Below are 14,127 nucleotides of genomic sequence, written 5' to 3'. Positions count from 1 at the left end.
CCATTTTTTGTTTGTTATGGCGGGATGTCGCTAATCCCGTGTCTTGCAACCCAGCTGATGCACGCCGATATCCCACAACCACACACCAGTCGTGCTATGTTGCTTAAAGGACCACTTTAAAAATCGTTGGCAGAAGTGTAGATTGAATTAGTTCTGAGTGAGTTTCCCAGGCTGCAGGACTCGGTGTTGTGAGAGAAAGGTTATGAATGACCCTTCACTTTATTGCTGGGGAATGCACCCAGCTGTAAATAACAGTTGACAGGTTTGCTTGCACGCTGTTTACACTGTCCGCTGGAAATACATGTTCTTGTCACAAAAAAGTCAAAGTTCACTTCTAAATGGCATGCTGCTGTAAATAATTACCTGTCTGTAGGCTCGCTATGGTTTTTGCTGGATTGAAAAACCTTTGCAGTGAGGAAATGGGTAACTTCTAAGGTAACTTTTTTCTAAGAAGCAGTGCTGTGTTCTCTCCTCCTAATCCAAGTGTAGTGGTAGAGCTGTCTGTTTCAGTGGTTTAAGCACTGACGATCCTGTATAAAATATATATATACAGTTCAGTCAAGTAGGAGTGCTCTGCAGTGCTACTGCAAAGAAAGCTAAAGTACCTGCATGGTCTGTTTCAACTACTGCCTTCATTACACTGATAAACACGCAACACTAAACTTCTTTCAACTTGAATTGATTTCTTAGTTTGTTAACAGGCTGCTTTCACATAATGCAATATTAGGCAGTGCAAAATCAGTGCTAACTGGGGTTCTGTAAAACCAGCCAAATGCGTTTCATGTTTATTAATCTGCATTAGTGTTGCTGTTTATAGTTAATACCGCTATTACATAGACTATTGGTTAAGAGTGCTGCCAAATAATAAACGCTGCTGGAATTACTTGGTGCACATTCTTTGTCTGTTTCCTTCGAATGAGACAAAGGATGAGAAGTACTGCTTTTAAAGAGACAAGGCTGGGTGGGGACACTAATGACTGATGAAGCAGCTCTTTCACAGGACGACCGTTCAGCGCCACCACCTTCTGTATCTACACTGATGTCAGGCTTCAGGCTGTAAGTGCTCTGTGTGAATTGTCAGATTGGGTTGCATTACTGAAGGAGACTCGTGTCCCATCGCATGCCTTTTATTAACAAAGCAGAACATAATGTTTAAAAAGTGAAAAACCTTACAAAGAGCTTTTAAAAAATAAATGTGTGTAAGAGTGGAGTAGTGGAGCCAGGCCTGTAGAGAATGCCCAATGGTCCTGTTCCTCCTCCAACCCTTGAGCAGCTCCTTCAGCCAGTGAAGAGCACCTCCAGAAGCCCCCCCACGGAGTGCATCCTGTAGAAGACCCCCAGCGGCTGGCTTAGGTTTAGGAGGATGAACCAGAATGAGAACCCGTAGAAATCCTTCCCCACACCGTTCTCAAACTGCGGGTGTGCTCCGAACGCAGGGATCACCCAGAGCTGAAACAGAGCATGGTGTGGCCAGGGTTAACAGCAGACAGGACCAGGGGGTAGGGAGATAGATTTTGTGATGGTGTTTTAGTGTCTTTGATTTGAAAAACATAATAGTGTTCTAGAAACCATTGGAAATATATTTCATCACAAAATCTCCAATAAAGGAACAGTTTACTTTCCAGGTGTTAACAGCCCAAACCAAGTCTTCAGCTGTGTTTCTTTGTAATCGAACTGGATTTGAAAATAAGTTGATACCAAAGCAATTATTTTGATATTCAATTTGTCTAGGCTTGCTGAAAAGTAGGTCAGAATGGAATTGAGAAAACCATCTGAAACACACTGAAAAGCTCGCTCGGTCCACGCCGGCATATATTATACACTGTGTAAGAGACCTACCATAATATTAGTCGGCACAAGGAAGGCAGAGATCTCTTTCAGAACTCTCCTTCTCCAGTTCAGTCTGCTTGATGCAACTTCAGCTTTTATTTCAAGGTTCATCTGTTGAGTGCCCTCCTAGAAGTAGAAGATAATGTGATACTAATAATAGATAAGAACAGAGAGTCAATACATAAGCTTTTCACCTCTGGAAGCCTGGGTTGAAATAAGAGGAAAATGGTTATGTAGTCTCAGTTTAGCTTCCCATAAAAGGTTATTGATGTCAAGCCTGGGTGTGGGGAAATGAGGAAAATAGGAAATTATATAAATAGACTGCTGTAGGATAGAGCGCCACTGATTTGCACAGTGGTAGTTGACAGGCATCACAAGATTTCACGCTTTTATATAAGCTAATAAAAACCACACACTTGCCTTCCCACGCAGTGAGCCGTAGCCCCCTCCAGCTCCTCTGCGGCTCTCGTCCTCCTCCAGGCCTGTCACTCGTCCCCCCTCCCCAGTGCTGGGGTGCCGGTGCAGCCCCTCGATGATGAAGAGGGTCTGGAGGAGCAGCTCATTCAGGCTGAGCAGGGAGTAAGACAGGTCCAGGCTTTGGAGCAGTCCACTGAGCCCTGTTGTCAGTGCGGCCACTAGGGAGAAGTATGAAATGGAGAGCTGGCCCAGAGCAGCCCCCACCAGCAGCAGCGCATCCAGGCTGCGTGTGGGATTGAGACCGGCATCCAGAGCCTTCTCTTCCAGCTTGCAAATGACCACGCCGGCCAGAGAGCAGAGAGACATGGCAGGCAGGATGGCTAGCTGGTAGCTGTAAAACAGCACAAAGGCAAGCTGGCGCCCTGCGGCGCTGCCCACCTTCACCTGGTACACAATGAAAATGCAGATACCAGATAACAGGGCCACCACCCCCAGGAAGGGTCCCAAGATTATCTTGGAAGCCCCCAGTCGGAGCTTCCCACTCAGGGTGGGGTGGTGGGGCTCCACACGCCTGCCTACGTTCTTCCACATCACGTAGAGCATGCAGCCAGCGGTCAGGGAGTACTCCATGTTGAAGGGGAACAGCACCTTGTAGCCTTTCTTAAAGCTAGCACACGCAGGATCCAGCCCGCACTGACAGCGGGAGACGTTACTCTGTCCTGAAATGAAACAGATTGTGTTTTTATATCGGTTATGCTGCAGTTTGTATGAAAAGAGCCAGAACTACTTCTACATAACGCATTTATCAGTATATGTTACAGTAGGCGTTTACTGCAATGTAAAACCATAGCATTGCGCAAAAATGCAGTGAAGTTATGATAAAGCACAGGACAATCACAATAATTCAACACATGGTATAACACTGGTAAAAGCAAAATTCCCATGGTAAACCGCTTGTCAAGGACAACATACCGATATAAGTGTCCTGTAGGACTCCCTCCTCCTTCTCCACTTCCATCTCTAAGTGGACAGTTTCATCAGTCACTGCAGCGAACCAGAGTAGCAGATCTGCAGTGAGAGTCAGCACCAAGCCTAATCTGCAGCACAAACCCCAGGAAGAAACAGACACTTCAATCACCACACTTAGCTGTCTATCTATGGCTGTATATTTGTAACCAGACGCCTGGAAGACGGACGACAACACCTTCTATAGCAATGCGATTGTTCTATACACACTTTAAGGGCGTCATTGGAATTATGGACCCACAGTAGTATCGTTTTCATTTTTTGGCATACCAATGGTATCACTATTGTATTAACACACAATCCACTGCAGTACCGTATCAATACCAGACAGTCCCAGCACGACTGTATCAGAACCCCTGTACACTATTTGTTGTAAAGCCATTGCTGCTGTTGTTATAATGGTAACTAGATACATAACTTTTCTGTAAAGATATGATATAGCAGATACCTGGTGAAGTTCTTCTGATCCTGGGAGCAGTCCTTGGAATGGACCCATAATAAGTGTGTCTGGAACAAACAAGTACATTTAATAAAGCTTGATTGCTGTATCACATACAGCACAACTCTGGGATCTTCTAAGCCTGCTGCTGTATGAGACTGGGAAAGGGTGTGAGATTAAAGCAGATAATAGGCATTGGTATTCTGTACTTCCTTATTCAATTGTGAGGTTTTCTTTCCTAATTCGTCTTTTTCATGGACATGTGTATCTATGCCCTTTTTGGTTATTTTTCCTAATGTTAAAAGATTTCCCCCAGCCTGTACCTGTACAATGACGAAGAGAGCTTCAATGAAGGGGTAGAGAGCTTTCACCACAGGTGTGCATTCCCATTTGGAGAAGTGATAGCCCATCTTGAACAAATGGAGCAGCAGACTGCAGGCAGCGAACAGCAGCAGGGCTCCTGTGAGTGGAACGATGCAGAATCAAACATTAAAACCTGAAGTAGTGAATGAAGTCTTTATGAAATATATGTCACATTTGCCAGGTTTCGATACCATTGAACTCAGTAAGATCACACAAATCATATAATCGTGATTATTAAAATCTGGATAGAATCTGATCAGACATAATTAGACAGTGATCTTAGTTCAAATACCCGCTATGCCGGCAATGTTATATTACCTGCATTATATTGCGATTAACAGAGGACTAGCTGGATCCACAGAAAGAGAGACAGACAGAGACAGATGTGAACAGGCTCCCTCAGTACAGTACCTTTCATCAACACCGTGCCTGCGTGGTGGTCTGTGTGTGGCGCTGTCTCTGGCTGCCACCTTGCCCTGATCAGGTACCAGAACATCCAGAGCAGGCTGAGTCCCATCAGCAGAGCAATGAAGATCAGTGACTGCTCGTACCTCAATCCACTGGGGTTAAACACTCCACCAATCACCAGAGCGGCTCCCAAGAACAACAGATTCAGAGCAAAGAGCCCAGAGAGCAGCCTCCCACTGCTGAGGGCCCAGCCTGACCCCTTGCTGGGGTGGGGAGACCCCTGCTTCTCTTCTGAGCCTTCCTTCTTCACACTGGGGGTATTTAACTCCACAGCCTCTTTGTGCTCACCAGCCATCTCTCTCTCTCTCTCTCTCTCTCTCTCTCTCTCTCTCTCTCTCTCTCTCTCTCTCTCTCTCTCTCTCTCTCCAACTCTTCAGGCAGTAAATTGAGAACGTCCTCTTCCATCAACTTATATGTGACTCGTCACACACATACGCAAGGTCTGACATGGCTGTTGACAGCTTTGAAAGATGTTTCTGGGAGGCTCCAGCGTGTTCAGAGCAATGTTTTTTGTTAGCATTACCACAGCTTCCTCAAAGTGCGTTGTATGTATGGAGTCATACGGAGCGGCGAGAAAAAAATAAATGAGATTTTATAATGCAGTTCACAGAAAAAACTATAGTGTTACCGGTACTAAATATTGTGTGGGGAATGAGAGCCATATGCTGGTTTTAATGCTGAGGACTGCAGTAGTACTATGCTATTTATGTGTATTCGTGGAGTTTAATAGCCAGATTTAAAGGCATGTCCCCAGCTCAGCCCTATATTACCAAGATTTCACTTCAATTTAATGATTTTATGTTGCTGTAATTTGAATTAGTTTTGTAGGATTTCACAAGTTTTGTTGGATTTAACAATGTGTTGCACACTTGAAAACCACAACTAAAAATCCTTTCCAGGCCATTTCCTATTTTTTTTTTTTCAAAAATGAATAAATACTGTTTTTAAAAAAGAGAAACATACAATGAAAAGTTTTCGAGCACTTTAAACAAATCATTTCTGAAATAAAACTCAGACGGGACGGCTCTACTGATTGTGTAGTGGACAAAAGAGTTACAAAATGCTTTTATGACAGAGAATAAAAACACATCATGAGTGTGAAAAGGGCACCATATTTAATTTGTTTAATACAGCGTGTGAGAAAATAAAGATGCTAAACATACACAGTACATAATGAGTTTCTTTCTGAATTGCCGTATTTGACAACTGCAAATAATAATCAATCAATAATGTTGGTTCAAAATCCTGTTTATCCAGGATCATGATCAAGAGATTTATTAGAATGATGAAATCTAATGAAAGAAAGTAAAATAAACTTGCAGTTAAGGCACAGACAGGAGTCTTTCCCACGTCAAAACACAACCCAGCTCGGACTCGCTCAATCCTCAAGCTTTTCCACATGAAACTAAGGTTGACAGAAATAGGTTGAAAACAAATAGCATTTGTGTATCGATATTTAGAGGCATGAGTGTGTAATGAATTGGTACCTCAGTCCATTGATTTGAATAGAAAGGGAAGGGCCTGGACGCGAACCGACGAAACCGGTTCACTGACGAAAGCCTAAGTACGTGTCTTATGCTGAGGTCAGTATTATTAACCCCTCAGCCGCTTGGAGGAAATTCATCAGAGGTGTTGTGTCACACCAACAGTGCACTTTCATACAATTTTTATGAAACTGGAACTACAGAGTACAACAAACAACACTTTTTTGTATTTGTATTTGTTTATAAATTTATTAAGGCACAGTAGACATTAAAAATCATTCTGAATAAATGATTAAACACAAAACAAACAACATAAAGATATAATTAAATTACTTTGCAAATATCTATTTATAATATATGTAGAAATTGTTAAAAAATAGTAATTGTATATGCAATTTATGTATGGAATGCTATTGCTTGTATGGGAACATATTTTTTTAAAGAAAAACTTGACCAGCAGGGACACAAGCATCTCTTCCCCTTGAAACATGCTGGCCATTTTGTTTATTCTAGAAGCCAAACATTTACACTCCGGTTAAATATTAGCGCTGAGCTGAGGACACAAAGCCATTTTTTTCAGGAACAGTGGCTTTAAACCTGTTTCCTGGAGACCAGGAGACCTAGTTTGAGCCAACTTTGCTGTATCGAACCCCAAGTCTCCCCTGGTGTGCCGCGCAGTGGCCTGAAACCTAGTCTCCTGAAACCAAGTTCCAAGCGGCTTAGTGTTTCAAAGTGGCTTAGTGTTTCATTTACATATATGATTAGTTTTTGTATAAGGATCAGTAAAGAATATAGGAATTAGGGCCATTAAGAATACTCAAGCTTCAGGAGTATTTGAGTGGCGTGGGGAGCCCCTGGGAAACAACCCATCATAATGTGGCAGACATGTGACTAAATAAAGGCAATGGTCCAGTAACAGGTAGGAACTGTAGATCGACAGAGGGCTTCAAATTCCAGTACTGAAACATGAAATAATTTTTTTTTTAGTTTAAAATTTGATTTTATAATGCAAATGCTGTATTTGTATGCACTATACAGAAAGGTACTTTCCCACTTTTAAGAGTTCCTCAGCTGGACCATGTAAGCCCCAGTCAAGTTTTCTGCAAACTTCACTTGAAAGGCTCCGGGAAAGAGAGCATTAAGATGTAAGATAGACCTCGAAGAGACTGGCAACCGAGTGCATCCGGTAGAAAATCCCAAAAGGAAGCCCGATGTTGACAATGGCGACCCACATGGAGAATCCATAGACCCACTCTTCCAAACCATTGTCAAACTGTGGGCGGGCACCAAACGCCGGTATTATCCAGAACTAAACAGGAGAAAAAAAAATAAAATAAAGAAAAAATCTGAGCTGATGTTAACCAAAAGGGTTCTTATATTAAAATACTCACAAGGAACCCGGACTAACTGTGTTGGTATTTTTGCACCCCACCTCCCCCCCCAACTTTCCCCCTGGGGTTATATTGTGCATTTATCGATGTTTACCATACTGTGTTATATACGTTACCATACTTCCCTGTGCTTTATTACACTTTGCTGGGAAACTAAGATTTCAGCTGTTTAGAAAGAAAGAAAGAAAGAAAGAAAGAAAGAAAGAAAGATTCCACTTACTATCACATTGCAGAGGAGCAGAAACATGGAGATCTCCTTAAGGGCCCTCCTCTTCCAGGACATGCGGCTGGATGATGAGTGGGTGGTGCTTCTGAAGCCGTGGCTATGAGATGAGAGCTCTAGGCTGTTCTCAGCTGGTGAGGGTTCATCATTATCATTCCTGAGGGAAGGCGAGTAAGGGTTGCTGCGGGAGGTGCCTTCGTTGATGAAGACCACGCTCACCACAGGAGGCTCTGCATGGTAGGGTTGTTTGTGGAGCCCTTCAATAATGAAGACGTTCTGGAGACAGAGCTGGAGAATAATGAGACAGGAGCAGGTCAGGTTGAGCATGCTGATGGTCCGGGTGTTTTTCTCGGCCACTATGGCTACGATAGAGTAGTAGGAGATGAGAAATTGCCCAAGTGCGGCACCCAAGAGCAGGGCAACGTCCAGGCTTCGTGTTGGGTTCTTCGTGGATACCACCGTTCTCTTGTCAAACCTGTAGATGATTGAGCCAGCTAAGGAGGCCAGGGACATCAAGATGAGGCCAATGATGCTGAAGGTGTAATACATGATCAAGACTCGCTTCTTTGATTCATCCCCTGTGACTTCCACCTCATAGACAATGAAGACTCCCAGTCCAGCTATCACCACCAGTAACCCCGCAATCACTCCAAACACGATTCCCTTGGCACGGAAGCTGATTTTGTGGTGGCTGCAGTCGTCAATCTCCCTGCCGATGTTCTTCCACATGACGTAGGTCATGGCTGAGGCGAAGAGGCTGTACTCGATGTTAAAGGGGTACAGGTAGTAAATGCCCTTTTCAAAAATTCCACAGGCACTGTGGGTGCACTCGCATTCTGATCCACCAGCTAGAATGATAGTAGAGAATTCATTTAACTCAGAAAATGACATTTTCAGACCCATGGGTCTGAATATCATACTTCACAAAATAGTTTAAAGTGTATACAGTGGTTTACTTTCTTTAGCACCACATACACCACCTCTTACACATTTAAAGACAGTGTGACTGATCTAGACTACATTACATATGTCTATCACAGGCAACTAGAATAGAATATGTAACTACAGCAGAAGAGCAGCTCCTGAACTCATATTCAAAAAAGCTTAATGCAGGTAATGTTTGAGTACTGTAATTGCAATAGAAACTCAGAATGATAGCAAACATCACAAACACACAAAAATGAAGAATTTGTATATCCATGCCAATCGAGGATACTAAAGATAAACCATCAAGGTACCTTTAAAGAACATGGATCCGTCTCGGAGATGGCTGAAACTCCCATTGGGCTTCAAGTCTTCTACTCCAGTCTGATGGAGAGACTCGTCAGCGACAGCTGACATCCACAGCATGAGGTTGGTGGCCAGGGTCAGCATCAGCCCACATCTGTAAGGGAACACTCAGGAGTCAGGGTCGAATTTCCAAAGCTCAACATGGAAGCACATACAAAGGCAGCCTACAGTACATGGCTGTGGCAATCCAAACATTGTGTTCAGTTATGGAATCCTTGAAAGCTTGAAGAGTAATTTCAAAAGTCATTTGAATTGATTCTTCAGATGTCCTGTGTTTGTTTATTTCTGGTTTAGTGATAAGTCTGAGCGGTTCTGGATTCTGTTGATCCAATATTGAGTTATCATCATTCTTTTCTAGATGTGCCTTTATCTGATTCTGAGCTTGCTTTGAGCTTGCCTGGAAAATCCTAACTGCCCGGCATTGAAAAGACTTCCTCATTCAATTCAAGTCATGTGACAGTGGGATCTTTTCAACTCTTCTGGTCCAAACTAACTGAAAAGTCCCATTGTCACATGACTTAAATAGAACGAGGAAGCCAGCTTCGAGCCAGGTAAATACAGATTATGAGAAAAAATAAGATCATTCAATACATAGCAACAGAACTCGGAATGCTCTTAGACTGCTTTCATCATAAAAAAGAAATGTAAAGAACCAATTCAAATGAAACTTTAACCAATATTGTGATCTAGTGGTTGCCATATTGATGCACTAGATAGATTTGGTACCATAACAAGTTGTGCTTACCCTGTGATGTTGCTCTCTTTTTGAACACAGTCCTTGGAGTGCACCCACAGAAAATACGTCTAAAATATGGGAGAAGGAAACAAAATGATTAATGCAGTAAATCGCATTGCAGCAGTCTGTAGTAACCCAACTGTCCCCAACCATTTAGAATCATGACACACTCGTGCCTGCTTCAAAGACACTTTGAAATCAGACTTATCTGTTTGCTACTTCAGTACTGAGAGATCAATAGCTGGCTTCAGAATGAGTTTATCATTACCTGGACTACCACAAAGACTAGCTGCACCAGAGGGAAGGTGACTTTCACCGGAGATTCACAATTCAGCTGGCCGGTGGAGTAGCCAATTTTGAAGATGTCCATAATCAAACTGGCCACTCCAAAGAGCACCAGACCGCCTGGAATACAAAATGAAGGAGAAGTCTGTTCTGATCTGCACACTACAATACAACACTGTCTATGTCAAGAAAACTTGCTGGAAATGAAGTTTAGTGCATTTAAATGATGCCCGCCAATATAGGATATTTTTGGTCCGGCTGCCCTGAATCCCACATTGCAGTGGCTATGTGAGAACTTACTATATCCAATCTCATTAGCCACCGTGTTAGCAGGGGTACTTTTGTTACATCTGGCATGGAAGGAGATAGGGGAGGATAGAAGCGATTTTAGAAATGGGTTGTGTTTGCAGATATGCAGGGATGTCTGTATATATGGTGACCATTCTGAACGTCATACATTAAGTCATGCACTTAACCCGGGCCATAGAAAATGATGTTGATGTATGGTCACCCTAATGTATTTGTATGGCACACTATCCTATATTCAATATAGTGTAGCATACAGCAGAGGATATAGCATTTCATTTTTTAATGCTGGGGCCCTACAGTACCTCTCAGCCAGATGGGCCCAGCATGGCTGTCCTTGTAGAGCACAGCCTGTGTCTGGCTGGCGGTGTGCACCATGTAGAAGACCATCCAGGCTGTGGTGAGGATGAGGAGAATGGTCAGGTAGATGTGCATTTCCTCATCGGAGAGGACCTTCACCTTGCTGAAGGCTGCCCCGCAGACCAGTGCACTGCCTAGCAGGAGGATGTTCACAGCCAGGATCCCTGAGAGCAGCCGGATGCTGTTCCTGCTCTGCTGGAGCGGAGCAGAGGGGGTGTGAGGAGCCGGAGGCTGGGAAGAGTTACCGAGGGTCTGCATAGCAAGCTCCTGCCCGGCTGGTACAGAGCTCACCCCATTGGGGTTGGCAACAGCGATATTGGACTGGTTACCTTCCATCATCCAGCAGGGATCTGGGTGGTAACTAAAAAACATGAAAGGGCGCAAACTGATGACCCTGCACACCGCAAGCAAGCATGTTAACCACAATGCAAAAAAGACAGGCTCGTCTGCATTTATGGTTTTAGAGCTTTTAATCTCATCTCACCAACAGGGGACAGAATCCGTAACGGCAGCGTATCTCACAACACTGCCCTGTTACATGTGCAATTTAGGCTAGACTCTCCCTTAAAAAGAAAGGTTAAGAGGACATTTTCTTGATCCTCTGTTTCATGCATTTTCGTTACATCAGCTTTCTTTATATCCAAATAAATATCTGTTTAAACTATTTATTTTTGCATGATCACTACATAGAAGGTAAAAATATACACCGGAATCTACAGCATGTTATACACGACTATCAAAAAGAAGTACATTCCAGACCTATATTATTATGGATATACAGTATTACAAAACTATTAAAACAAGTAAGAAATGTTTTCTTAACAATTGGTAGAAGATAAAACATTATGAAACAGTCTGAATTCCCTTTAAAGAAAAGTGAAAATGTAGGTAAGTTGCTAAACCTCCATGCCCTTTGCCTACTTACTCTGGCAGATACTGGCAACCCTTTCAAAACATGCAGCAAACACCCCTGGAAAATTGAGAAACATGTCTCTAACTTTTTACAGAGTATAACTGCACATTCACTGGTCTAGAATATCCTGTGAAAGTATCTGTAAATTAACTGAACCATTTTTTTACTTACAACTGAGGCTGTTTTCAATGGTTATTCTGTGAATTGTTGTCTCCAGTTTGATATTCCCACTGGCAGCAGTGGCCCTCCTACTGTACTCAAGTCCTCCAGCTCCTTACCTGGGTAATTTCGTGCACCGAGTTTTTTAAGGGTCATGCAAATACATATCTTTTATTTTAACCTGTTATCATACGTTTTCCCTTTCAAAGCCATCAAGGAAGTAAGCTTAAATAATATTGACCTTTTTTTTTTAACTTCTCACAACCATCTTATCCGATGACTAACTGTACAATCAGAACCTTTTGTAAACTAGAGTGGTTTACCCAAACTGTGTCTGGAAGATATCCAGCATTTACCTTTACACAAAGGTGGCGATGATGCTTTTTCACTGTAATGCTTTCACAAGTCTGCCAAGTTTCTTAAACAAATAGTTTGAATAACCAAAACATCTTAAATATTCTACCTCAAAGTCACTATCGACACGTAGCTTACAAGTCGCAGGTTAGAATAATGAAATCTTGTTGTTGCTCAAGGGACAATGGCACCCTATGCATGAAGTGATTGTACTGTCCATTAATATTGACACAATGTGACTCCAGATACTCAATCAGCCATTAACTTAAATGAATGTACTGTTACCTGTAACCAGTATATATATATATTGATAGATAGATAGATAGATAGATAGATAGATAGATAGATAGATAGTAAAAGCACTCCCTCTCTTTTTAAATGAACATAATATTCTGCATAGCTCAGAGAACAAATTCATTCTCAGCTACAAGTGTTTCCCTTATCCTAGTTTAAAACTGCATTGTAATGTAACAGTGTCTTATTGGATTTGCTTTATCTTCTCTGATTACACTCGACTAATAATAAAAAATACAAAAAGTTAGAACTTATGAAAAGTATGCTGAATTTCCCCAAACTTGCAAATTCACTTCGACAAAATTGAAGAACATAGTACCTGTACATTTTCTATTTTCTAAGAGAATGCTAGTGCTAAATCAGCCGTGAAAGAGCAATGCAGGCTGCTTACCTGTTGTAGTTTATGTGAGAGTTCCTCTTTTTCTGTAACCCCGCTGTGTGTCACTGAATTTATACCCATCTTCTGTGCTTCTGATTTACTACACCTTACTAAAAAAAGAACAGGAGACAATTTAAACAGAACATCATAAATGTAGTGCCTTGTATGAGAAAAAGGGCATATTTATCTCAACCACAGTTTTGTGATAGCATGTTCCAAGTATTACCCGTCTTTGATTAACTTAATTACATTTGCATGACAGTAGAAACATTCACTGTAAGCACTGTTTTAAGGATTATCTTTTGTATTTCCTTAGTGGTTTGTGTGTGGGGATCAATGTTACAAAAAAGGACTAAATAAGATTAAATGCATTGGTTTGTAGGAGCCATAACTCTATGTGCTTTACAATGCTTAGCTGTGCTTTACAATGCTTAGCTATGCCTTACCTTGCTTTCACAATGCTTTATTATGCTTGCTGTGCTTTTACTATGGGAAACTTTTATAAGGGTTCAGCTCTTTAGAAAGAAAGAAAGAAAGAAAGAAAGAAAGAAAGAAAGAAAGAAAGAAAGAAAGAAAGAAAAAAGACTAAGTCAAAGGCTATTTTATTAAACATATTTATAACAGCATTGCTATTAATCAACAAAGAAGACACATGATGTGCTTATAAATTATTATTATTTATTTCTTAGCAGACGCCCTTATCCAAAGCGACTTACAACTTTTACAAGATATCACATTATTTTACATACAATTACCCATTTATACAGTTGGGTTTTTACTGGAGCAATCTAGATAAAGTACCTTGCTCAAGGGTACAGCAACAGTGTCCCCCGCTGGGGATTGAACCCACAACCCTCCGGTCAAGAGTCCAGAGCCCTAACCACTACTCCACACTGCTGCCTAAATGTGAACAATCATAGCAAAAACCTCCTGGACCAGAGAGAGTTATTTTTATCCAGGTCTGTGAAACAAACCCCACTAAAGACAGAAATAGATATTATATTATTTATGGACTGCCATAAACAAACCTCATTGATCAGGCACAGAGCAAACTGTTATAGGAATGTGTTATTGCTGCTGTCACTCTCTATACCTCTCTTTAATTATGCAATGCTTTAATTTATGAACTATTCAGAGAAGTAGCTGCAAAGAAAGTAGTTTTGGACACATAATAAATATATTTTGCATTGATTTTTTTTTTAATTGCTTTATATGGGGGACTAAAGTCACCCAATTTGAGGTCGCCATGCATGAAAGGGTTAATTAGACTGTCCCCTGCTTACAAAAATTGTATCCGTCAGAGAAATGTATATATTTATTTTAATGCTTTGTATATATTTTCAATTACAGTAAAACGATTTTTTTTTAATCTAACACTACATTCCACAGAAGACTACATTTGAGAAAAGT

At 41.6% G+C, this 14,127-nt stretch overlaps 2 protein-coding genes across 2 annotated transcripts; both read right to left on the bottom strand.

Moving 5' to 3' along the window:
• Nucleotides 1-1,028: 1,028 nt before the first annotated feature.
• On the bottom strand, nt 1,029-4,839 carry LOC117423604 (proton channel OTOP3-like). Its single transcript, XM_058990472.1, has 7 exons — nt 4,487-4,839; nt 4,036-4,172; nt 3,722-3,780; nt 3,220-3,344; nt 2,251-2,966; nt 1,840-1,956; nt 1,029-1,449 (listed from the first exon to the last, which is right to left on the bottom strand). The coding sequence occupies exons 1-7, from the start codon at nt 4,836-4,838 to the stop codon at nt 1,279-1,281; spliced, it is 1,677 nt and encodes a 558-aa protein (XP_058846455.1). The 5' UTR covers nt 4,839; the 3' UTR covers nt 1,029-1,278.
• Nucleotides 4,840-7,165: 2,326 nt separating this feature from the next.
• On the bottom strand, nt 7,166-10,954 carry LOC117423603 (proton channel OTOP2-like). Its single transcript, XM_034039664.2, has 6 exons — nt 10,564-10,954; nt 9,936-10,072; nt 9,677-9,735; nt 8,880-9,025; nt 7,639-8,489; nt 7,166-7,336 (listed from the first exon to the last, which is right to left on the bottom strand). Exons 1-6 carry the CDS (start codon nt 10,952-10,954, stop codon nt 7,166-7,168), a joined length of 1,755 nt encoding a protein of 584 aa, XP_033895555.1.
• Nucleotides 10,955-14,127: the final 3,173 nt, after the last annotated feature.

The sequence above is a fragment of the Acipenser ruthenus genome, chromosome 17, assembly GCF_902713425.1.
Source record: "Acipenser ruthenus chromosome 17, fAciRut3.2 maternal haplotype, whole genome shotgun sequence".
Lineage (NCBI taxonomy): Eukaryota > Metazoa > Chordata > Actinopteri > Acipenseriformes > Acipenseridae > Acipenser > Acipenser ruthenus.
The sequence above is the reverse complement of the archived record's forward strand: the minus strand, read 5'-3'. Positions and strand labels throughout refer to the sequence as shown.